The sequence below is a fragment of the Balearica regulorum genome, chromosome 1, assembly GCF_011004875.1.
Source record: "Balearica regulorum gibbericeps isolate bBalReg1 chromosome 1, bBalReg1.pri, whole genome shotgun sequence".
In the NCBI taxonomy this organism is placed as follows: Eukaryota; Metazoa; Chordata; class Aves; order Gruiformes; family Gruidae; genus Balearica; species Balearica regulorum.
The window spans coordinates 154,495,674-154,521,681 of NC_046184.1; the positions used below are offsets into that span (position 1 = coordinate 154,495,674).

Consider the following 26,008-nt stretch of genomic DNA (forward strand, 5'->3'; position numbering starts at 1 on the left):
TAGAAAGGGAACAACCAGCAGCTCCTATTCTCCGAAAACTGTGTGGACTGTTCCCCATGGGACAGACAGCACAAGATAAGGCTTCCCACACCATTTGACACAAGCTGTTTCCCATGGAGGGATTTTGCTACAGATAGATTCAAATCGTATAGCCCACCTAGCAGAAAGTCTAAGACACCAAATCTGATGCAGTTGTGTTCACATTGCTTATTGAAGGTGGTGCTTTGCACAACCTAACCCCTGAGCAGCAGCTGGGGTTTGTTTCAGAGGGAATGAGATGGTTTGCTCCAGAGGAGTGAATAGTATTTATTTGGTGTGGGTAATAAGGGCTCGTGAACCAGGCAATTTGAATTACCTGATAGTACAGATGCTGGCTACAGGCACTTCAGTGTTTTGGAGACTTTTTAAAAGTTAGGCTTAAGTGTTTGAAAAATACTTATTTCCCAGTTTTTTTGAAAGTGATCTCTACATGTATACAAAACTTCCCAACCTTTCTTGCTGGGTTAGTGAATGTAAAGAGGTAAGCATATAACATGGGTAGTCATCTGTGAAGATTTCCTTTACAGATCTTCAGAGGTTCTGCAGAGGCTATATAGGGACTGCAGGTGCTTATTTGTGCATAGTGGCTCACCTCCTGTCCTTTTTTCCTTCTGATCTTTCCTCATCATTCTAGATTTAAGGGACTAGTACCAATTGCCTAGGTTAGTCTTACTGGGTCTAAAATACTTTTATATTTTGACTTAGAAGGAGAAGATACTTTTTTTTTTTTTTTTTTTTTTTTTTTTTGGCATAGCAGAAAGTACTACGAATTCTAAACTTCTGCTTTCTAAAAGCAATCGAGTGTGAAATCACCCTGAGAGCCCTATTCATGAGTTATTTGATAAAACAGTGCTTCTGTGTTCCCTGTAAATTTGTTCCACTAGAAACACATTATTTTTCTGCTTGAATGAGAGCTGGACCCAGCTATCCAATCGGTTCTGAATTCTCTGATAAAGTTTCTGTTTGGGATCCTGCTTCAGATTTCTTTGCAGGGGCAGGTCAGAGACCAAAAGTTGAGTTTTGCATTGCTGCTGAAGTGATTCAGATGCCTGGTACCACAGGGCAGTTTTGAAAATAGCAACTGATGTGCAGGTTTAACACCATATTAGGTCTGTCTCAGAGTGTCAGGGGCTACAGAGCTGATGTGCAGGCCCTCGCCAGTGCAGCACAGAGAAGGGCAGGAGGGACCTCCCTGGCTCTGAAGCTTTCCAAAACATGCTGACAAAGGTGCCCATTGAGAATATTAATCTCAAAAGGCCATACTTTCTTGGTAGATATGAAAGGTACTTAATTTCCTCAGGAACCAAGTATCCAGGCATCAAGATTTGTGAAATGCTGCTACAAAATTTAGTTTTGTGCATGGCATTGTGGAATAGGGCTCTTTGCCTTATTTGCCTCCTTCCACTTCACACATTGTCTGAACACAACAATGAAAATAAGGAAGCATGTATACAGGACTGTAAAGGCACCTGATGACATGTGTGGATTTTCAGTTTGCTTGTTTTGGAGGCTTTTTGGTTTTGTTTTAAAAGAAGTGATGAACTCCAAGTAAGTTTTTGTTCTAATATTTGATTGCTCAGTGATAAAGATTTTGCAATGGTACCTTCCAGCAAATAAAGACACAATGTCTCAGCCTTGCACAGTGAGCTCAGCAGGAAGTTACTTGTGCAACAGCAGCTGCAGCGAGTGTTAATCTAGAGAATTGATAAGGAAATAGGATGGACTAACTCACTTTCCTGGAGTGCTTATCTGTCGTTTAGGCTTATGTAAAATATTCTAATAATGCGCAGACCCCGGCAGCCAGAAGCTGTCACTGGGGTATCAGAGGAATCAGGGTTTGCATAACAACAGGAGGGGGTATCCTTGCTATGTTTCCTCCTCTTCTCTTGTTCCCAGCCCCCCCTGTGCCTGGAATGTAAATTCTAAACCACCGAATGAGGCAGCAAGCAAACCCGTACAAGGCAGCTGGCAGGTGGGCAGCAAGTGGTCAGGACAGCAGAAGAGCACCAATACACTATATGTCTTAACATTCAATATAGCTCCTAAGAGATTTCAGAGCATGCACAATCTGTACGGAAGACCACGGCTCAGATGTTCAGGCGCACGAAGAGCGAGCATGTAGTGTCGTACCTGCACATCACTCGCTCACGTTTCCTGGAGACTCTGGTCCTGGATACTTAAAGATGCTGTTTAGCCAAGAAAGACCTCAGCTGACGAGGTGTTTCTTTTTTCATATAAATGGAGTGTTCATTAAAGGCGCTTCTGTGATAGTGTTGATGGCTGAAGTGACCTTCATCTGTACAATTCATGCGTATGAATTCACCACATATAGCCCTGTTTGACCCTAGAGGGTCCTTTTAAGGGAAAGGGGATAATGCATACCCAGTGACCATTCTGGTGCTCTGCAGAATTAAACGGGTTTATAAAATCAGATAAAATGTGTTGTCTGTGATTACTTTTTTTATTAAAAATAATTCAGATGCAGCTAAATGGGAAGAAGCCAAAAAAAACATATGGAGAAAATAATATCCAAAAAGCCTGGGACATGCTAGAAAACCAGCAGTCAAACAGGAACAGTAACACAAAAATCAATAGGAGAAAAGGCATATACTGAATTCAATTAAGTTAGCATTGATTACAGAGAGGAAAACAAACCCAGTTTTGACTCCTCTGTCTAATATTTGATCCTGAGAATGTGTCCTTATTTAAAACATTCTCAGAATTAGTTTCCTTGATATTCTCCTTTCTCCTCTGAGAATGTGCCATACACCACATTTGTCATTTATGTCAGAACAAAATAAAAATAAGAATAGGAAGCCACTAAAACCAATTTCAGTTTTGAGAACTAAAAGTATCAAAAGCACAATCAAAGAACTGAAAGAATAATTAGTAGGAATAATACAGAAATGACAGTTTCAAGCCTGTTTCAGATTTGGCAATACTTTGGAGCAGGGCTAGGGAAAGGAGAAATATGTTTCCTCTCAACAGAGTGCAGGATAAATTCAGACCACACCTAAGGGCCTATCCAATATTTCAGTTAAAATTCTTATGGCTAGAAGCTAACACCAGGTATGCAAAGGCTTTTTTTTTTTTTTTTTAAAATTCACCTAACTCCTACCTTGCTACCTTACATGTCCAGGTGATCAAATTGTTCTGACTGCTGTAACACATTTCACATCAAGAACAAGGTCCATATCCAAACCTGGATCAGACAAGTGGGTAAAAAGTAGGAAATAAGGTAGTGTTTAGATCTTTTAGGATTTGTGGCTCTACATTTCATAAGCAAGATAATTAAAAACAACTAAGGAGAGAAAAACAATCCACTAGCATAATGAAAACATCTGTTCTACCTTTGATGACTTACATTACTAGTACTGAAGTTTCACTGACTTTCTAGTCAAAGTGAGGATGATTTCAGTATGAGCAGTAAAAATTCATAAAAAATGGGTAAATGTAGAATGCGTGGTGGTACAAATCTCTGTGATTTTTGGAAGAGAGAGCTCAGAGAATGCTGCTCTTTTGTTTCCTAATAACTGTGAAGTATCTATTCACAAAATATTTTTACTAACTTACTTGGGCTGGGGTTAATCTCTCCTCACATCAAACATCTGAAAGTTCAGCGTATGGTCTCCGCTTGTTTTCCGATCTGATTCTGTTGTGAATAGAAAAAAACTGGATGTCTACGGCAGGTATCTAAGGAGGTGAAATGAATTGCTTTTGAAATGTGCTTGCCTTTCAGCCAATGTAAAAAGCTTGAAGTGCTCATCTCACTGTTAGGCAGTTAAGTAAGAGGAATCACAGCTTGACATCCAGATCTACAAAGGCATCTGTTGATTTCAGTGGTAATATATTGAGAGATCTGGCTTCAAAATGCTACAGTTCATATACTCGGTAGTTTTGGATACTGTAATAAAACATGCAAATCCACAAGCATTTCTTGCAAGATGCGCTACTGAAATATCCTTTCTCTCTGGTTTCTTTCTTTTTTTTTTCATCCTCTCACTCAAGTAAGATTTCAGTGTGGTAACACGCTGTACAAAATGTGTTATAAAGGGGAAAATAAGCAACAAACCTGTGTAGTCACACGGGAAGGCAGGAGGAAATCATCTTCATTTTCAATACAAAATAATTATTTTGGGCACTAGGAAAACATCTTAACTTGTTAGAAGGGTGGAACAATGGAAAAGGAAACTGGAGTTTTAGCAGTGTGTAACATACTGACAGGTCACCTCACCTGTCAGTGATGATCTGCAGACAGTAGATCCTACTGGTTCTGACTTATTACATGAAAGGAAGATTTGGCTTGCTGACCTCCAACCTCATATGTTACAACATTGTGAAAAGACTTAACCTTTGCATTTGAAATGTCTCTGATTTTAAACAGGACACATATATCAAGGTCCAGCCCTTTTTTATAATTCCCCGTCAGTGCTGTGGAATAAAGACTGTCTTGTTCCCATCTGTCAAGATTTGCGCAGGGCTGTGGATGAACTGAGGTGTTACTCAATGTATTTGGAAAACTTTAAACTGAAATATTGAAATGGAATTTAGTAAAATTTGAGCAGCTGAGCAGGATCACAGCTTTGGGCTTGGGTGTCTATGTGTTCTGTGCAAGTCCCAATTTTGGTAAGTCCCTTTGGCTCTGCCGATGTTGTGGGATGTGAAAGTGCCTGCCAGCTTCTGCATCCCTGAAAATGAATCTAGCCACATACCATCTGCCTTTCCTCCCCAGGCTATGGTCTTCAGCCAAAGAGTATTCAGGCATACAAGCAAGAAGACAGTGACAACAAGTTTCACCAGTACCCTAAATGAATGGGGGGGTCAGGACTGGGTGAAGTAGGGTACCATCGAGGACGTGCAGCATAGAATAAGTGATGCCTCAGGCCATATGAGTAGAGACAATATATTCATTTTTCCTGCACAAGCCAATAGCGGATATCGAGGGAGGGGTATTCAGCCAGTATAGACATGGTTTCTCTGAATCTGGCCCAGGCAGCTGCCCAAAATTAAACATGCAAATAAGTAAAGCTTCTAAGGAGAACAAATGTTTTCTAATCAATTTCCATTAGATATAAAGGTGTTATGGATAAGTAGGTGGTAAGCTTTGCTGCCAATGAATTAATACACCTACTTCATGACCACAAATTGTCAGAAACATGTGCTGGTCTGGAAGTCTTTTTTACAAATTGACAGTGACTAGCCAGGCTGAAAGAAGGTGTATCTGTTTGGATCTATTCTGACCTTTGATTCATGGCATACGTTCATGTCATGTCACATTACCTCATCATATCACAAAAGGTAAATGTCATATAGTGTCACATCTTAACCTAAGATGGCTCATCAGCCCCACTGTTTTCAGATTAGGTATCATGTAACAAGAGCACAGTAAATATATCATCTCATAGGTTATTTTAGCAGTTAGCAGTCACATAAGAAGTCGAAGGCAATATTCATGCAAATGAGCAGATATAGCATAATTTATTTGAAATCTCTCTGGGGCTTATTTACTGAGTATTATTTCCATAAATCATTTTGCTGTGTGTTAACAAATCTCTTGAACAAGTCTTTTCAATACTCAGAACCACAACCCCTTGGAAATCTGCTGCTTAAGACTCCCTGAATTATGATCGTGTTTGAGGTGAAAGAGCATGGCACCTGAGGGCAACTGGCCGATAAAACTGTCCTTGCCTTCTGTGTCATTGTGGGATTGCCTTGCTTACCATGCTCGTAGCTTTCTATCAGCCTATGAGTCAAAGCCTAGCAATTTAATCAAGCTTGTGTCTGTTTATAAAGCTTATGTCATCTGAGTGGGAAACTGAAGCAATCCCTTGTGACTTAGGGGACCAGTCACATGTAGCCAAAAATGACTGACTGTGGAGCTTGACTGTGTGGTGGGTTGACCCTGGCTGGGGGCCAGGTGCCCACCAGAGCTGCTCTATCACTCCCCCTCCTTCATTAGACAGGGGAGAAAAAGTACAACGAAAAGCTTGTGGGTTGAGATAAGGACAGGGAGAGATCACTCACTAATTATCATCACAAGCGAAACAGACTGAACTGAGAGAGGGAATTCATCTAATTTATTACTAAGCAAAACAGAGTAGAGGAATGAGAAATAAAATCAAATCCTAAAACACCTCCCCCCACCCCTCCCATCTTCCTGGGCTCAACTTTACTCCCGGCTTCAACCTCCTTCCCCTGTCAGCGGCACAGGGGGACGGGGAATGGGGGTTACGGTCAGTTCATCACACGGTGTTTCTGCTGCTTCTTCATCCTCAGGGGGAGGACTCCTCTCATCGTTCCTCTGCTCCAGCATGGAGTCCCTCTCACGGGAGACAGTCCTTCACGAACTGCTCCAGCGTGGGTCTCTCCCATGGGGTGCAGACCTTCAGGAGCAAACTGTTCCAGCGTGGGGTCCCCCACGGGGTCACAAGTCCTCTCAGCAAACCTGCTCTGGCGTGGGCTCCTCTCTCCACGGATCCACAGGTCCTGCCAGGAGCTTGCTCCAGCACAGGCTTCCCACGGGCCACAGCCTCCTTCGAGTGCCTCCACCTGCTCCGGCGTGGGGTCCTCCACGGGCTGCAGGTGGAATCTCTACACCCCCTCATCCTTCCTCCATGGGCTGCAGGGGGACAGCCTGCCTCACCATGGTCTTCACCACGGGCTGCAGGGGGATCTCTGCTCCGGCACCTGGAGCACCTCCTGCCCCTCCTTCTGCACTGACCTGGGTGTCTGCAGAGTTTCTTACATCTTCTCACTCCTCTCTCTGGCTGCAAAAGTGCTCTCTAGCTGTTTTTTTTTCCTTCTCAAATATGTTATCACAGAGGCGCTGATTGGCTTGGCCTTGGCCAGCAGCGGGTCTGTCTTGGAGCCGGCTGGCATTGGCTCTGTCAGACACAGGGGAAGCTTCTAGCAGCTTCTCATAGAAGCCGCCCCTGTAACCCCCCCGCTACCAAAACCTTGCCATGCAAACCCAACACAGACTGCCACAGGACACAATTTGTTTAGACAAATGGCTAACAAAGAGCTGTGAATGATACACAGGTTTGGGTAAATTACCATCAGTCCACGGGAAGCTTACAGACTGGAAAAGAAGGCAGGTGAAGGGTACATTCATCCTGCAAACTGGTTAAGTGATCTCTCCAGGCCTACTCAGCCCAGACAATGCTAGCCTTTGATAAGACTTGCATGCAATCAAAAAGGTAAAGGTTTAATATTCTAAGGACAGGTAAGTTGCATGCAGCTGCAAAATGACATATGGTGGCCTTTTGGGAGAGTGGCTATCATGCTTTCTTGAGGTAAGGGCGGAGGGGTGGGTAGGTGCAGTTGCTTTCAGAAGATCTTTGCTTCTGGGCATGTAGCAGTTGTGAAGACCTGGAACTAAGAGGTTTCAAAGCAAATGCTTCTAATTGTTCATCTAACTAATTTTTTTCCCCCATACAGGCGTGTGCCATTCCAATGAGCATGGTTTTGTTAGGTCACATGACAGAAACATCCTAATTTGCTTCCCTTCTCCTCCTCCCACTCCATGCTGGGCATGTAGGGAGAGGGAAGGAACAGGCAGAGCTGTGCCCTTCCTGCCAGGCTGCGTGCTGGGATATTCCCTTTCCTCGTCCCTGCTACATCCATACCTTGCCTACTGTCTCACACATGTGATGGGGTGATAGGGGTTTATGAAACAGTGGGGAGCATTAGACTTCTTGCACACAGCTCACCTGTTTTGAAAGTCTGGGTGCCATGTGGCATTTGGCAGGAAAGGAGATGGGATTTAACAAGGGAATAAGGTTTCTGAGGTAGCAACCACAAGGACCAGCTCCACCACATGTCAGAGACCTCTGTGTGAAATGCTGAGCATCTGCAAGGTCCTCAGTGGCCCATGAAACCAAATGGCTCTGAGGGTTTCCAAAGACTTCTTGGAGATATTCAGCTTCTTTTAAGACTAGATTCCCCTCATCACCACCTCCTTTTGACTTCCTGTTCCTCCTTCGGCTGAAATGTCTAATACTTACTAACTAAATCATTAACTGAGTTAAGCATTTTAATAGGCTAAGTAATTATAGCCCATGGTCATAATAAATGGTATGGAGAGGGGATTTTTTCATTAAGAAATGTTTTCCCACCCCTGTATAGCATATGACCTTCAATGTATAGGCCATATTTCTCACTCACTCTGCCACCCTGAGGGCGCCACTTCCCTTTATATATATAAAAAAAATGTTAATGATGCACTTGTAATCACATGGTTGCATTTGAACGAATCTCATTCCAGACTTTCCCTGAAGGGTTTAATTATACAGGTTAGTGCAGAATTACATCCAGTTGTAATCCTGGGTTCTGCTAGTGTAGCTGGTGGTTCACTTGAGCATCTATGCTCCTGACCAAGTGTGCACAAAAAAATGTGATGCAACATTTAAAATAAAAGCTTGATGAGCATAACTGCACACTGAACCTTTTTAACATCAATTTTATGTACCTTTCTGCAGAATAGCAGAACATAATTTTGAGCTATCTCTTCAATGTGGGAAGAAAACATGGTCTCAGTTCTTTTCATGATACAATTTAATGTAAATATACTTTTTTTTCAGTCAGAGATATTTAAAAAAATAACCAATTGAAAAGGAGCCATTTCCCTGATATCCTTCTATTAAAGGTCTGAATCAAAGTCTGACATCTGCTACCCTGCTATAAATCTAGACGTGATACCTGGATTCCAGTGGAGTAGCTCTGGATTTATACCAACTCCAATGAGAGCTAATTTGGCCTTCTAAATATGTAATTGTTCTTAGTGCAAAAAAATCTATTAATCCCTCACAGCAGTCACTGATTGTGGCATTTTAACAATAACAGCCAGCATGATTGAGTGTTTTCAGTGCTTACTGACAGATGGTCATTGTGTTACAAAACAGCCTCCAGTAAATAATGACCATATCCACATGAGAGATGGAAAATAGTTCTCTATTGTACGATCCTTTTTTGCTGCACATAATGAAGTAGAAATGTGTCTTCGACTCCATTTTATACTGATACTGAAATGCCAAAACTTCCGTTTGAATGAAAAGTGATAAGAATATGAAAGCAGAAAGGTTCCAAGTTGCTTTTATTTGTTTGCTTGCCTATTTGTTTGCATCTCATAAACCATCAGGACTTTGTGGTTAATGTTCTTCTATCCTTATTTTGTAGTATACAGTTCCCTTAGGGCACTAATGGAGCTTCTTTTTAAAGATCACAAGTAAACTAAAAGCGAAGATATGGTTTAGTAGTTACAAGGCCAAAACTCTGCTACCTCTTAACATGATGAGTGTGAATGCACGGTGGTCTGCGTGGCTGGGAAAGAGATTTCATTCTAACCACAATGCTTAGGACCATAATGTGTACTAACAGTTTGTTACATTAACATTCACAAAGCTGTGAATTTACTAATGTTCCTAATGATGCTACAGAAGTTATGTCTGTTATACTGAAAAAGAATCTGAAACACCAAGCGTGTTTAATAGATGCCTCAAAAATGTTGTTAGTAGATGCTTTATTGTACACCTGGAACAGCACAGTAGAAGTAGGAGTACTTCTACCTGGCTAGGAGATCAGTCAAATGAGGGAAACAAGTTGTCTTCCATCAGATTGTTGATAAATAAAAGGAATGTTTTTCACAATCACAGTAAGATCATCCGGTCTTACTGAATGCATGCGGACCTGAACTTTTGAAGAATAAATTGACCAGTAACTGTCTTCATTCCCACTGCAAAAAGTCTCAATGATCCAACTGAGCTGAAGTAGAATGAAGAAGCACAAATGGAAAAATGAATACACAGCTATTTGTTTATGTATTGACTGTTCAGGGGTACAAAAAGTAGCTAAACTGGTTTTTGTCATTAAAAAGAGCAGGTAAAGCTAAATACATGGAATGAACAGATCTATCAAAGAAGAATGTTCCTGTCAGCTCTCAGAACCAAACTATCCTTCAGCAGTAATTTTCAGCCCCATCTTGCACAACCTACAGCAAAAACACAACTTCCACTGAGTCTTTATCTGTGCTGAACCTGATTGCTCACCACTTCACCTTTGCACTTCACTACATTCTAATGTTTGATGTCTTAACCTGGATTATTTTACTGACTCTTACTTTTTAATCAGGAGAAAAAAGCAAAACTTGCAAAACCACAAGCATCTGGTCTACCGAAGTTTTCAGGGCACACTTTGCATAAACTTCACTACTACGGAGGTCAACGATCAGGCTGAAATCAGAAACTTCCATGTGTCTGAGTGACCCCTTCCAGTTGCAAGTGCTCTTTGGTAATAACTTGCGGGTTTTATATCCCTCTATGTGTTTACATGTGTTTAAATTAGGAATTGTGCAGAACTAGGTTCTGTGATTAGAAGCAAGAGTTGTGCTTTTATTAGAGACCACAATGAGTTCTCAGAGCCAGTCACTTGACCCCGACAAGCTGTGGGAAAGATTTTCTGTGGTGGTTCCCACTTGTTTCTGATAGTGAAGTAGCCTCTTCAAGACCAACTAATCTCAGTAAAGGTGAGAGACAGTCTCATATCTTTTAAGTAACCCTTTATAATTCAGGAGAACATTTATGAAAGCAGCAGCATGCCTTTTGTCTTCTATATATGGGATGACATTCAATGCTTGAACTAAGTGAGCCCTTTTGCTACGACTTGTTGGCAGTTTGAAATCCTGTGGAGAAATGAGTGCATGGCTTCATCACCTGCTAGAGAGCTATCACAGCTCACCCTTAGCTAGCAATCTCACTGACTTTGAAGGCTGAATGATTACAGAGGTTTACCTTATCATATCTTCAGGTCAAGGCTGCAACAAAGCAAAACAGATCTTGTAATAGCAGTATCTGGAGTACAAAGATGACTCCTGGCTCTTGGCAGTTTTAAGGCCTTTATCATTGTTATAATGTGATTTAAGTATGCCATTGTTTGTAACATATATGTTAAAACCAAAGTCTTGTTCCTCTAAGCAAAGCAACAGTGAAAGAGAGAGACAAAAATCACTTGTTTCCTCGTTTTCAGCTGTCATGGTATTGTGAAGCTACTTCCTTGCCCAGTGGTACCTCTGATATGTTCTCTGTACCCAAATGGAGCTAAATCTTGCTTTATCTCCTCACAGAACTCCCACCCACTTTTTATTTCCTTGTATGAAAAGCAGAAGGGACATGGGAAGTAGTATTTCTCCATATAACAGGTTTGAGAGCTCTCATGCATGGGCTGTACAGGGAGAGGAGGACATTTCTAACACCACGCAGACATATAATGGAATAGCATCTGCAGACTCTTTGTCAGGGTTGAATTGAAAATCCCAATGTTCCTGTAAGGGATTTATTCATATACCTACTAAGGAGCCCATGTCAAATTTACAAACACATACAGCAAGAGACACACGCACACACACACATTCACAAAGTATATCTCCGATCGTACCACAATTATGACCTTACAACTGTTTTCATGTCGAGTGCTGTGTGCCACAGCTCACCAACTCAGCACATTACACACAGACTCCACCAGTCTACTCAGTTCCTAAACGTGGTCTTCCCAAACTGATCTTTTCTCTGCCTCTTTGGGGAGCTATCAGTCTTGAAGCCTTGCTGGCTCTGAGACTGTGGGCATGCTTTTCTCCACTGAGGGAGAAATGAGCATCTCTTATTTTCCTGCATTGTGGGAGAAACTTTGGCAGTTTTTGTATCACCATTTTGAATTCTGCCCCAGCATTCTTACAAACTCATTTGAGTTTGGTGCCATTCTTAGCTGTATGTATGTTCTTCCTGCTCAGCCATCCACTCAGATAACAATTATTTGGAAAAAAAGTGGGTCTCAAATGCCTCCTAAGAAGAGATCCTATGTGCAATCTCACTTTCCTGCCAGTTTGCCAGTGATTACTTTCTAAGAACTTATTTTCAACCATCTATTTATTTACACTGTGAATCAAGGTTGCTGTCTACCACAGCACCCTATAGCCAAACTGATAAGATATGATTCGGGTAGTGGACTTCAAGGTGGGTAAAAAAAATTGGCTGGACCATTGGGCTCAAAGCATGTGACAACAGCACAAAAACCAATTGTCAGCCAAATAGTAGCATTCCTCCAGGGTTAATTCTGGGGAAAATACTGTCTTTAATAATGAACTGAAAAAATCATTAAATTTGTGGATAATAGCAAATTCTGCGTATGTGCTGGAGGAGTCAATACTTCAGTGAAGCTCTGGAGGATGGGGCTGATGTTCAGTGGATGCTGGTAGCCTGAAGGAATGGGCTGGCAGAAACTTAACATTGCTCAAAAATAAATTTAAGTTTTACATCCTCAGTGGGAAATCCCTATGCAACAGTACAGGCTGGGGGCTGCTGGATAGGAAGCAGCTTTGCTGAAAGGACGTGAAGGTCCATGAGGGTAAGAAGCTGAACACGTTTCAAGAGCACGCCTCTGTGGCAAAGGCGGCCAGCCCCATAGCGGCCTCTGCCAATGGAAGTGCAGCCACAGAGGAGCTTAGGGAACTGATCCTCCAGGTGTCCTTTCCGACCTAAATTTCTCTATGACAGCCCTTATTTCCTCAGCTTGTTTAAAGGATGTGACAGGACATAGAAAAACCCCCAACCCAGTACCCGTGTTCTTCTTTAACATTAATAAGGCTTTTGATGATCTCTGCCAGTTCAGTTACCTTATTGAAGAAGAAAATGTGGGGGAATGATGCATACTGTTTCTGGGAACCCCATATGAGCTGTTTGTTAATCTTCTCATCTTCCAGGTACTTGTTACTTATTTTCTCCTAGTACTAGAATGGGATAAACCAAAATAAAACAAAACCCCCAAAAAAACCCAACACAAAAAAAGCTGCCTAGCTTACTAGAAGTCTGGTTTCTTCTGCCTTCCCTCCCCCCTGATTTTTTTCCTCTTTATCCTTTATAATCTTACACATCCTCCACAAGTTCTAGATAAAACTGTGAGCGTAATCCTGGGCAGTTGTTTGTTCACCTCAAGGATCTTTTTGTCCTTGTCTGGGCCTTTACTTTTACCTGGGAGTATTTTCAAGAACATTGACCTTGATACATGCCTGTACTTTTACTCTTAAAGGCCAGGCATCACTTGTCTTAAACACAGTGTCCCAGTGCTTTAGTAGGTAAGGGGCATGGAGGTTTGGGAACTTTGGGAAAATTTACTGTGCTGGCTCAGAAATTCTCAGACTTCCTGGGAAGATGGAGTCTCTGTTCCCTCTGCCTCCTCCTGTGTGCAGACCTATGCCCCTTATAATGCTGAAGTCGTCTCTTTTTTCTCCCTGAACCACAGTGCTTCTTCTACCATGAGAAATAACTCAGATGGAGTCAGAAATGGAAGAACAGAACAGGCAGTATGGAAACCCAGCTCAGTCCTACGCACCTTTCCAGGGACAAGGCACCTAAAAGGCAGGTCTTGTGTTAACTTCCTTACGGGATCCAAATCCTCACCAGGATCTGGCCTTTTATACCTATACAGGGATTAAATAAAAGACTAGACCTATAGATTTGCCATGAGTCATTGCTTTTTTTTTTTTTTTTTTTTTTTAAATTGGCAGAGCTTATTTGAATGTTCAAGCAGGACTTTTGTACATTTACAGAAATAAGTAAATCATCCTGGCCCTAAAAATCAGCCAGGGTCAAATAAATCCTGAATTTAACTAAACATCTTTGTAAAATCGTGGACCTAAACTAGACATAAGTTCCCCAGCTATAAATCAATGTCTCTGTTGAACAAATAAGCCTGCTGCAGAATGTTTAAGGGAATGATACCTGGTATAGAAAAGTAAGCACATCTACATGAGATATCTGATCTAAGGTATCCATCACTGGGGTTTTGATCAACTAAACAGAATGCCTTTCCCACCTCAGAGAAGCTGAAGGTCTAGATGTTGCACTCACAAGGAGACAAAGGATGCATGTTTTTCATGCTGCATCCTGTCTGACCTTGGTAACTGCTCATGCCTGATGAGGACTCAGGGATTATATAGGACAGAAGATCAAACCAGAAGAAAGTCTAAATTTTGAGAGCTATTTTTGGGTTGCTGTCTTGATATTTGATGATGTGGCATTTAGCATGTTGCTCATGGTAACTCTAACGTTAGGGGAGTCCAGATCTCAGCATGGACCCAGAAGATATGTTTCAAATGCAGTTATTTTCATATTATCTTTTTTTTAGTTATTTTTTTTTTAAAAAACCCACTAAGTTCATATTACAGACATGGGAGCTATATCAGTAAATGTTAGGCTTGAATACATACTTTTAGTAGTCTGGCTACTAAAATATAGTAAATTAAGATTAGTAGAGGAGTAATTTTTATTCAAGATATTCTTAACTGCACAAACTGCTTGGGACTAGAGGTATAAAACAAGGATTTAGACAAAATCTAGACATCAGGTCCTTTTGCAATCCAGCACTACACTTAATGGGATCATGCTGGTGTTTAGAACCATGAGGAAGCTCATAATGTCTGGAGATTTCCAAAGCACTTACTCAGACTTACCCATCCACACACGACAGATGCCCTATCCTAGTCCTGTCACACTTAAACACTAGACATCCCCCCGATTTGTGAGCCTCAGACCACTCTATTAGAGAGAGTCTGCACTAAAACCAGCTAGAGATGGTTCTAGTTCAAACGATCCTTAGGGAGTTGTCTTCTTGAAAGGATGCAAAATCAGCCTCCCTAGTTTTTGGAATATTTTCCTGACCACCAAGTTATACTATGTTGTGAGATAGAGGAGCTACACTTCCATAACTGTTAATTTAATAGCTGTGGCTATTTCATTGCCACAGCTTTCCAGCCTAGTGGTTTGTTCACATCTGGAAGGTCAGAAAGTTGCCTTCCAGTTCCCATCTTCAGAAATATTTCAGTAATTTATATTAAGCAGTAATTAGAAAGATCCTGGAGCACATTTCTCCCCTTTCTTTGGGAGTGCATGACAGATTCAGCACTTTTCTTTCTGTAGTCTAATGAATATCAGGAGACAGGTGACTACACATCCATGTAGACTGAGAAGGGGCTAGAGCCCAGATAAAAACATTCGAGGGCACAAGCATTAACTAATAGCTGTCACACGAACATTGCTATGACTGCAATATACCTGTGCTTGTCAAATTTTCCCAGTTGATACTTCTAAGGACCTCAGCAGTTCTCCTACATCTCAAGACAAATATTTGTTAGTGTGGTCTTTTCAGAGAAGAGCGAATTTATGAAAAAGTATGTCTGGTAAGAGTTGAAATTATGTGTAAATTCAGATTGCATCCAACAAACAATTTCAGCTGGAAAAGAAAAGGTGAAAAACATGTTGAAAATATTGAAATATTATATTTCAGTATTTTTAAAGGAAAATGTTTCTTTTAAAAAATTAAACCTAAACATTATGCTATAATGTCATTTAACCACTTTTTTTTTTTTCTCATTATAAAAGTCTGTTTGAAAAGCAACCTAAGTTGACAGGAAATGAAATAAGAAAGGGCTAAGAGAGGATATATAAGAACCAAAACAAGCTACCTAAAGTTGAATTAAATACTTCTAGCTAATTCAAGATATTTTTTTTTCATTTACTGTAATAAATCCTCAGAAAGACAATCATGATTTCACAAAATTTTTCCCTAAAACACTTCAGAGCAAAATCCGTGATTCAGCCAGATCCAGCATACGTTCATGTGGTCAGGGAAATGGCCAAACCACAGGTGGAAGGACAGACAGTCTTTGCTAATGATCTAATTCTCACAACCACAGTATAAGCCAGCACTGGGATTTATTTATTCTCAAAATGAAAATCCTGAGTATACAGAGAACAGCAAAATTGGAAGAAAAGCATTTCCTTATACGCCCTTCTATTTTGTTCAGATGCTGTCAAATATTTTTGCTCAGGTGGTATTTTCTTTTTAAAAACTATATATTTAGAACACAAAGCCATGAAATGTTTAATACCATTCTGGAAAACTGACTTGTACAGAGTTTAATTACATTTATTATTTAACAAGCGAATGGCAAAACTTATTTTAGGTTCCTCAGAGCATTTCAGTTATTAGCAGGCTTTATAGAGATAAGAATAACGGGATTACTAGGGATCTCAATACTATAAAGCAGAATTAAAAACTACAATGAATATGGCTATTACTATCACTTTAGAACTATGCTACAATCTATTACGCTTTCTTAGCAAGTTAATGAAATTCTTTGTCCCACACACAAAGGATCTGCAATATAATAAAGTTATTAATGAAAATAATTCAACCTTTTAGAAGGAATAAAAAGGATCACTGGCAAAAAAGGGAAATGTAATTCACTTATTCAACAATCATACTATTGTACTGTAAACAATACAAAAATTTTTAAAAGGCTTATCACTTCATGCTGTACACAGATCTTTTGTAAAATATTGGTGCATGTATTTCTCTGAACGTCTAAATCAGTTTTTAAAAGCAAGGTTTTGCTTATAATCTACAATAGGAATGTAACTACAGCAACTAAAAAACACCAAGTGCTATTTCAGGAGTAACAAGTGAGGTTTACAAGCTTTAAAAATTTCTCATGCCAACAGCTGTTGTTTTTCTTTTATTTGGTTTAATATGGTTTTAGAATTCCCTTGGCTTTAAGACCAAGTGAAAACATTTCTGATTCTTCTTACCTTATACTGAAGGACAGGCTGATTTGTTAGAAGTTTTGTTTGTTTCACATATTAATAATTAAGCAATAAGGCACAATGTGGAGGAGTGATTATCTGATGATAACCCCAGCTTCCTGAAATTGCTTTATTGCAAATATAAATATATTTCAGATTGTTCATTGGATATTAAGGGCATTAGCATGCTCATAGAGTTTAATCTTTCCCTTTAGAATATTAAATTCATAAGGCTTTTTTTTTGTCTAAGCTATTTTTTAATGTGCAAGAGAGGACTTCATCTACTCAAGAAATACTGTAATTGGCTGGTGCATACTCCACTGGGGAGATTAATTTACGAGCACTGTACAGTTCTGCTAAAACTACTTCTCAACATTTCAAAATGTCAATAGTATATTTTCCCAGCCCTGTAAACACATTTTGATACACAATATAAACTTTAATGGTAGTTTTAAGACACCTCTGGGGGTATGGTTATTTAAGCAATAAGACACAGTAGGGTGTGAATTATGGTATAATAAGTCCCTACCAACTGCATTGTTAGGCATGAGGCCAAAGGCCAAGGGACCAATGAACACACTAGGTGTGAATTATGACATCATATGTCACACTCTGGAGCGTCTTACTGCCATTAGAGAAATATTTAAAACATGTTTTAACACAAATACTTTATTCCTATAGTACTATATTTTAATGGAATATCCTAGAAAATCTTCCCAAGTAAAAAGTTAGCCATTACATAACCTGGAATTAATAGCAAAATTAAAAAAAAAAAAAAAAGGTCTCTCATCTTCTGCTATTTAGTTTGTCGTATTGCACCGTGGTTACATGTTTTAAGGAAGAGCCCAAATACCCAAGTTTGCAAAAAATAGAACAAAGACTTTCTGCACAGGGGGGTAATAATCCGCTTGCCCTTTGTCTGCAGAATCAGATTGCCTGAATCAGGTTTGTACTGGCTTCTCCCGTGTCACTGCATCGATGAAACTGCTAGAAAAGCTACACATCTTTTTTCCACGCTTGGGTCATACTGCCATAATAGGGCACGATACAGACTTTGAAAGTAGCAAAAAGGTTCCTTAGACCTCATTTGAGTTTCTGCAGCTGAGGCCGATCACTGCTCTAAGACAACTTTTAGTAAGGATTGCAAAAAGCATAATGTGCATCTATACTATTTCCCATTTTAAACTCCACTTGACAAATGTATTCTCTCCCCTCTGGGTACTCCCGCATTGCAAGTGCAGCAATGACAGGAGTGTTGTCTGGAGATGATACACAAGCTCACCTTACAAACAGCAAGCTCGAGGACTGGTAGCAAGCTCACTGCCGCAGCAGCGGGGATCTTGGCATGGTCTAAACTGGCTTCTCCATCAGTTTTTACAGCTTGCCCTAAACCTCCAGGCTGCTGTGGATTGATTGCTACCAGTCACCAAGCCAGCTAGTGGGCATTAGAGTTAGCAATATGATAGAGCTTATGAGAGGGCTATTTGCCAGGCCCGTTTGAGGAGCGATAAGCCTGAGGGCACGTCTGCAGGTCTCCGCGCAGCGAGGTGTTCAGGATGGCTAAGCTAGCCGTTGTGGATGTTGTTAATGGCTATGTGTAGCGATGCTGTGCCATGTAGGGATAGCAACTTGCACCCTGGAAGCAATGTAGTTGCAAGGTCAGGTTAATTAGCTCTCTCGCATACAGCTGTGGAGCCATTTCATTCTGCTGTCACGCAGGGAGCTCTGTGTGTCCCTGGTTATCCGAGCGAAAAGGCAGAAACCTCAGTTCTTCCAGGCAAAGCCTCATTCTGACTTAATTGTTGAGCGGGAGAGAGTTGTTTTCTGCGTAACCTCACAGTGGTCATCTGCCCCTCCTGGGTAAAGTCATGATCTATGTCCACTTACATTCAGAATCTACAGTCCCTGCGTCTCCATGAAGTAGAAATGGGTAGTCTTACAGAGAGGACTTCTGTAAAGTTAACAGGGCTAACAAGGTAAAATTCTGAGCTAACCTGGTGTTTCCCCTTCCTTGTCCATTCAAAATGTCTTTTTTAATCTCCAGCAAGAGAAGGTGCTTAATTCTGCCTACAGCTTGATGATATTCATGGGAACAATTTGAGTTTTGCTCCTTCCCTGTAAAAACAAACAAACAAGCATGTGATTGCTTTTTGCCAGTCAGCCTGCTTGAAGCTTCTGTCAAACATGATGGAAAAACCTACATCTCTAAACAGGTTTTTTTTTTTCCTTTCCCAACAACTTCCAACCAAGGGTGAGCTCACTTTTTTTAAGCTAGCTTACATTTGAAAATATTAGTTTTACATCCACTTGCAAAATTGCAAGCACTTTTTCCTGGATCCCAATAGGAATGGGGCAAACAGCCAAGAAAAGTGTTTCACACTGGCTCTACATACTCCAAGAACTTAAAATAAGCGGCCCCTGACAAAATACCTGCGTATATATATAAATAACACCTTTTAGTGGCAAAGCAGTATTTCAAAGACTGCTGAGCAGTAGCTAACAAGTTTCCAGTAGCATGTTTTTCCATAAATTAACATTACCGCTCAGAACTCATGTTCGCCAACTAGAATGCTCCGATTTCTGAAACCATTTCAGTACATGAAATTTGAGGTATAAATGCATCACTGTACCACCGTAAGGACATAATCCTTTGATATACCCATCTCCATAAAGCCTTCTGGCTTGTAACAGTAAATCACAGCCCTATTTTCATACCTCATTACCATTATGTATCTTTCCACTGACACCTGACCTTACGCATAATCAGGTATGAATTTCAAACCATACTTCTAATCTAAATGAGTGCCTCATTATTTTACATAACCCAGAATGAAATAAGATTCGAGATGTAACTGCAGAATTCACAGTTCACACATTCAGAAACACAGGTCCACCAAAAAGAAGTCATGCTCTCTAATTCATGACTGTGAACAGCATCAAATCACACCTGCACATAGAAGCTTTGCAAGAATTTCAGGATTGGATTTTAGAAAGGATATTGGCAGTTTTGAAAAAACAACACAGTGCTGAAACTGTTTGGTATGTTGTTAAAGATAAACTATGAAAGAAAAATGCGAGTACTGAATTTATTACTGAATCTTTTGAAGAAAGAACGACAGCACCAATTGCATAAAGTTATAAAACACCAGTAATAAACATGGAAATAATCTTCAGGTTTGCAACGCCAATAGAACACAGACATCTACAAAGAAATATATATATGTATACATGTAATATAATAAAACCATTCATTAGGGAACAAGAAACATCATATTTTTGTACTATATAAAACAGCTGTACAGTGTGCACACAGACTTTCCTGATCTCTCTAAAATGCCTGTTGGTCACTTCTCCCCATCATCATTAGCTTAACATAGCTTCTTCATTGTCCGTGGGAGAACCCTAAGTGACTGTCTTGTACTTTTAAACTAAGTACTTATAGTGCGGTTTGTCTCCATATATATATATACAACCATACATATATGTACTCACAGCTGCACGCATATATGTATGTGTGTATACATATGAAAAAAACACACACATGCACACACACACACGACAGATCTAAATAGCTCCTCCATCCTGTGCTCTTGAATGAGTGCTTACAAAAAGTCCCTGCACGCTTGGTGAAGGGAAGAAAACTTGCTGATTGTGCAGATTGAAGTCATTAGATGGTTTCATTCCTAACAGTCTGCAAACATGCACATCTGAATCACATGGTGGTATCCCATATGCCTGAAGAGAGTCTGTTGCAGGAGGTATCTTCTACCTTCTTCAGCAGCGTTGGCTTTTTACAAGGGGGTGGAGGTGGGGCTGTGATTCTTTGCTCAGTGCTGTGCAAGATTTGCTGCCAGTCTTCTCTCTCTTCGCACAGCTTTCTCCTCCAATCTAGAAGCTCTTGCAGAGCCACACTCTCATTCTCTGAAAGTCTAAGCTGATGAATAACCTGTTAGTGAGAAGGAAATAATAATAATAAAAAAGGTGGATAAAGTTAATTCTCCTGGCAGTGTAAAACTGAACGTGCATGTTGAATGATAGTTCACACAGGGTTCTCTGCCTCTTTTGTCACGGATGTAAACCTGTGGGCAGGGCAGATTCAGGTCCCATTCTCCTTTGTAAAGAGCTCAGTGACATGTATAATGATGTATAAACAATAATGACTTTCTGCAAAATAACCTTCCCTTGAACTCATGAGAAGTGTTTTATACTGCCAAGCCCCGTGTGCGGAGGGAACCCCTTTCTGCTCTCCATCCATTATTTGCAAAGGGCACCATGGAGCATTATAAGCTTATCCACACATTCTAGTAGGATGATGAACAGAAATCCTGAGACTCCTACAGTGTGCCCTGGCTTAGCCATGTTAGATGGTGAGTGGCTGTGAGTGCTCCCGTTCTAATATTTACAATTAAAGAAATAAATAGATGCATGTGGGTAAGCATTCAAGTTCTATGCTTTTGCTGAGGGAAAGCTGCTCTCATTTGTACTACAGCTGAAAGAAAACAGATCAAACAACTCTGTTAATAATTTGAAGCAACCTTCTCCTCCAAACGAGTTTAAAATTTTGTGCTTAACTCACTACCCCCAGTTCCCATTTATTGTTCTTTACACTGAAAACAATAATAAAAAAATGATTTAGAAATTCCTTATTTCAGTCTCACATCTGAAAGTCACAGAACTGAAGTTGTATGAAGCAGGTGCCAAAAATGAAACAAATGGAAAAAAACTCCCCTATGTCAGCAAAGGGTACATGAACACAGTCCTCTGAAATACACAAACCAGAATGCCTACAGTGATAAGTAGTCCATATTTCTAACAACGTGGTCTTAAAACTGTTGTCATATAATACCGTTATACTCACAAAATACTCCTTCACACAGAGAAATAGCGGCTGCAGAAGTAGCCAGGTTTTGGCCCTAAATGTAAATACCCAAATAACCATAACCAAGAAACTATAACCCATTTTGCTGCTTAGAATTAGTAATGCTACTTGTCACAGATAGGTGTTATCCTTAGAACCAGGGACTGGCCCTTGTCTTCCTCCAGAGAACACATTAACAACTAAAAATGCAGTTTCAGTTGGCCTGAAACTGTTTATAAATTCATCTTGAAGTAGCCAGTTCTGTACTAGATTCATAATCCACCTAGAAGAAACTATTCCTGTCTCCAATTTAACTTTTCTATTCCAATGATTATTTATTTTGTTCAAGTCAGTTTGAAGCCCTCATGACAGCTCAAGTCCATGAAGCTATGAAGTCCATCTCACTGTCCTTTAAGACCTGCTTAGCACCTATGCAGTGGAGCAGCACCTAGAGCAAGTACTCAGAGCTACTTGCTTGGGGTATGCGGCCTCAAATTGCTCCAGGGGAGGTTTAGGTTGGATATTAGGAGAAATTTCTTCACTGAAAGTGTGGTCAGACATTGGAACAGGCTCCCCAGAGAGGTGGTTGATTCACTGTCCCTGGAGGTGTTCAAAAAGCGTGTAGACATGGCACTTCAGGACATGGTCTAGTAGACATGGTGGTGTTGGGTTGACGGTTGGACTTGATGATTCTAGAGGTCTTTTCCAACCTTAAAGATTCTATGATTCTATGCTGTAGCAGAAGGGACCTACCTAGGAATATGAACCAAACCCACCATAACGGCTAACGGTCCGTGGCCCTTACCCTGCTACCTTCCTTCTTAGGGACCCCCCAGGGGCACCTATAAGAGGCACCTATGACATGACTAAAACAGGCTCACGTGAGAAGTATGGCCATTCCTGTCAAGATTGTATTTATACTCCTTGTAATAACGAGAGATGGCTGTGTGTTAGTCACCATGATAAAGGAATTGCTGTGCAGTGCCCTTAAATGCTGATGAGACACTGTGCATCTGGTGGGTTCCAGTTGCAAGGAGGGCTGCGTGATGTGAAGGGCATTTTTATCACTGCTGGGCAATGAGGTCCCCGGGGTAGAAGACTTTGCTATTGCCTGCGGATCCTGCAGTTCTTTCATGGTATAGCAGGTACCTGGGTACAGAAGCTTTACACAGGCTTTACACTGCTGCTTCACACGTGTCCTGCGCAAGTCAGACCTTTCGCACGTGCTGTCAGAGAAGGAATGATCTGTTACGTGGAAATGCCTGAGGATTGCTGGGGAATTTGCTTAATTTCTGGTTGGTTGAAACTTCAAAGAGAAATGCATTAACCTATATAATGTCTTAATAAAAGGTATTACAATTTCAAGTACAATTGCAAATTCTGCATTTTTAAGAAAAAAGAAGAAAAATGGAAAGTGTTTGTAAGACTTCATTAAAGCATATTTTGCTGCCATCCCAATTGCATACCACCATGAAATTGAAAACCTCTTTGCTTTTATGTTTACACAAAATGCAACAGGGCACCTCAGTGACTCAAAGGAAAAGGAAATGTTCCATGGATATTGTTAGAGGGATATCAGAGACTTCTCGTGCACCAAAACTCATTACTTTTTTTTTTTTTTTTTCAGTGTGGGTAGAAAAGATTAGAAGACAAATGACAAGTTTGTAATCAGAAACAATTTATCAAGAAAGACAGGTCAGGTAGTTTTAATCCTATAGAACAGGTGTATAGTTTGGGAGGCACTGTGGCTTACTGTGGCCAATTTCTATAGATTTTTGTGGGTTTAAATTATGGGCATAACCCAGTTTAGAAAACAGGTAGATTGGAATCCAGCCTTCCTAATTTAGACCCCTTATTTGCATCTAAATTTTAGGCATTTCATGAACCTGTATGAGGCTTCTCATGCTTCTCAGAGAGGTGCTGGAGCACACAAAAAGCAAACTGTATTAGACTGCCATTGCAAGAGCTTCATATGAAAGAGTTTCAGCGATAAATAATGAAAGATGTGCCTGAACACTGGTAGATAAGTGGACTTATAAGAAAAGAGATATTTTGAAACTGTTATTGGATGTGCTCAGGTGACAAAAGTTTGAGAGCATGACCCTAATGAAGTACAGAGAAATTTTCAGGTTTGAAAGCTGGGCAAAGTATCTGACTAGCGACAGGGCCACTGCTATTCTAAGAAACATAAAGGCACACAGGTGCAGGGTGAAAAGTGAGTACGTTTTGCCTGGGCAAGGCAATTGACAAATGCATCCTATTTATAGCTTATAGGCACTGAAGAAGCTTTATTATCCTGACCCTGCTTATGCAAGCTGTAATTTAATGTTGGGTCAGCAGTTTCACTATAGAGCTCATTTTCCAGTGTATGGTGGACAAATGTTGGTCCAGTCCACAAATACGTGTACATCTTTTATTGTATCTTTTAAACAAGAGTGGAAAAATATCTCAAATATTTATTCATTATGAGATTGATCTGGTAAGTAAGATGGAAAAAGTTTATATTCCAACTTGGATGAAGGACATGGGATGGAAATGCAGTGGAAATGAAATGGGGGAAAACGCCAAAGAAATGGCAGAGCTTTAAACGAATCAATTAATTTAATTAGAACTATTTGAATAACATGATATCTTTTCTCTTTTCCATTCATGATTAGACCTGTGAGAAGCTAAAGATTTATTATACATATTCATTATAGAAAAGATTTGCTGAATAATTTTACATGAAGCACAATGTAAAACAGCAAGCTGTGTTTCTTCATTATTATTCTATATCCTGAACACCCATTTGTGAAGGGTGAATGAGGTGTGTAGGAAGTAATTACTTTAAGACTACTGATCTTTTTAATGAACACTGAACAAAAAACTTCTACCATTAATGAGTAGAGATGGTACCAACTGTGGACCAGGATTTTCCTATTCAAAGTCAATGGTCAATCAGATATGGGCAACATAGCATTTGGGCTAGACCCACAAAAAGAGATAGCGTTTGAATACCTAGTATTTAACAGCCCTGCCATCTGGTGGAAACACCATCCTGTGGTTGGTATCCAGAGTCCTTACCGAGCAAACAAGAAAAGCTGAAGTATCAAAGACAGTGATGCACAAGAGAAGAGCATGTGGAGTTACCAAAGCTGTTCATTGGAAACTGCAGTGGACTGAAGCAGTTAAACAAGATCTATATCTTCCACTGCAAAATACAGCAAGATGAACAAAATAAATTTGTGATGAGCAGCCCAGGGAAGAGAACCCAGGATTCATTCCTCCCATCTCACAGCCCAAACTATCAGACTACAGAAGCAAGTGCACTCCTCTTTGCATTAGGTATTTTGGCTGGTGACAGAGTACCAATGGCTCGGTTCCATCAGGACATACATGGAAGGACTTTCACCATTATCTAGTGGTTAGAGCATACTGGGAAATAAGAAGATGTGGATTTGACTTCTCTCAGGTTAAGGAAGGACTGAGGTCCCACATGCTGAGAGGACACTGCGACTACAAGAGGTGGACTCTGAGTGCAAGGAAGAAGGACTTTGGGTCCTGTGCTTTGTGCTGTCCACGTGTGATAAGCAGGCTAAAGGAAAGCCTTCAGAGCGAGTCCCTTCTGGCTTTAGCGCACAAGAGAGAGTGGAGACAGAGCACGTTGCTTGTATGCTGGCAACCATGAAAATCTTAGAGCATGATTTTGCCTAATGAGTCATACACATTTAAGTATTGCATAGTCATTGGAGAATGAGCCCCTGAAGTGCCTTCTGGATTTAGGCGTCTAAATTCAGCCTAAATTTCACTTTATGACCTAGAGCAGACATACTGAATTTTAACTTTGTCTTAGAATCAAGATAAGTTGCTATAAGTCAATAAATTATTTTAATTATGGTCTTATTTCTTAGACTAGTTAAAAAATTCAGTGAGTTTTTAATTATGGAAATTATGGAAAGTTGGAGGTTTCACACTTGTAAATCATTTCTGATAAAAGGTATGCCAGATAAGAAGATTAACAGGTCCATTTAAAATTAACTTTAATTTGAGTTATTTAGAGATTTGGCTCTAGAATCTCTGGAAATTCCTTAGTCATTAAAAGATCAAATGCTATAACTTTACAGAGGATATTTTGTATCATTCAGAAGTAACAAAGAGATTACATTGTCTATTTATGTGTCAAATGCAACACAGTCTTAATCATCCAGCTATGGCTAAAGGACTTACTAAACTGTCTGCCAAACAGAGATTTACTAATTTGTATTAGTAGATTCTTTTTGAGTATTTCACTTTTTTTTTTTTTTTTTTTGCTTGTTCCCTTACCAAATGTAGGGTTTACTTTTTCAAAAATATGTGTATTGTACTCTAGTCATTTTTTTGGTCATTTGTGATTGCATTGCTTTTTCTACTACTATTCACCAGAAAATGAACAAAAGTATTTAATTACATTCTTGGATGTTAAAACCTACAAATAATTTTCGTTGCAGAAAATGTAGCTCTG

At 40.1% G+C, this 26,008-nt stretch overlaps 1 protein-coding gene across 3 annotated transcripts in view; it reads right to left on the reverse strand.

Moving 5' to 3' along the window:
- Positions 1 to 15,781: 15,781 nt before the first annotated feature.
- Positions 15,782 to 26,008, reverse strand: part of MYO16 (myosin XVI) — a 406,643-nt gene continuing 396,416 nt past the window's right edge. For all 3 annotated transcript variants that reach the window (XM_075740353.1, XM_075740347.1, XM_075740336.1), the window contains one exon: positions 15,782 to 20,616. In XM_075740353.1, coding sequence (XP_075596468.1) covers positions 20,383 to 20,616 — 234 coding nt within the window. In that variant the 3' untranslated portion in view covers positions 15,782 to 20,382. The remainder of the gene's footprint in view (positions 20,617 to 26,008) is intronic.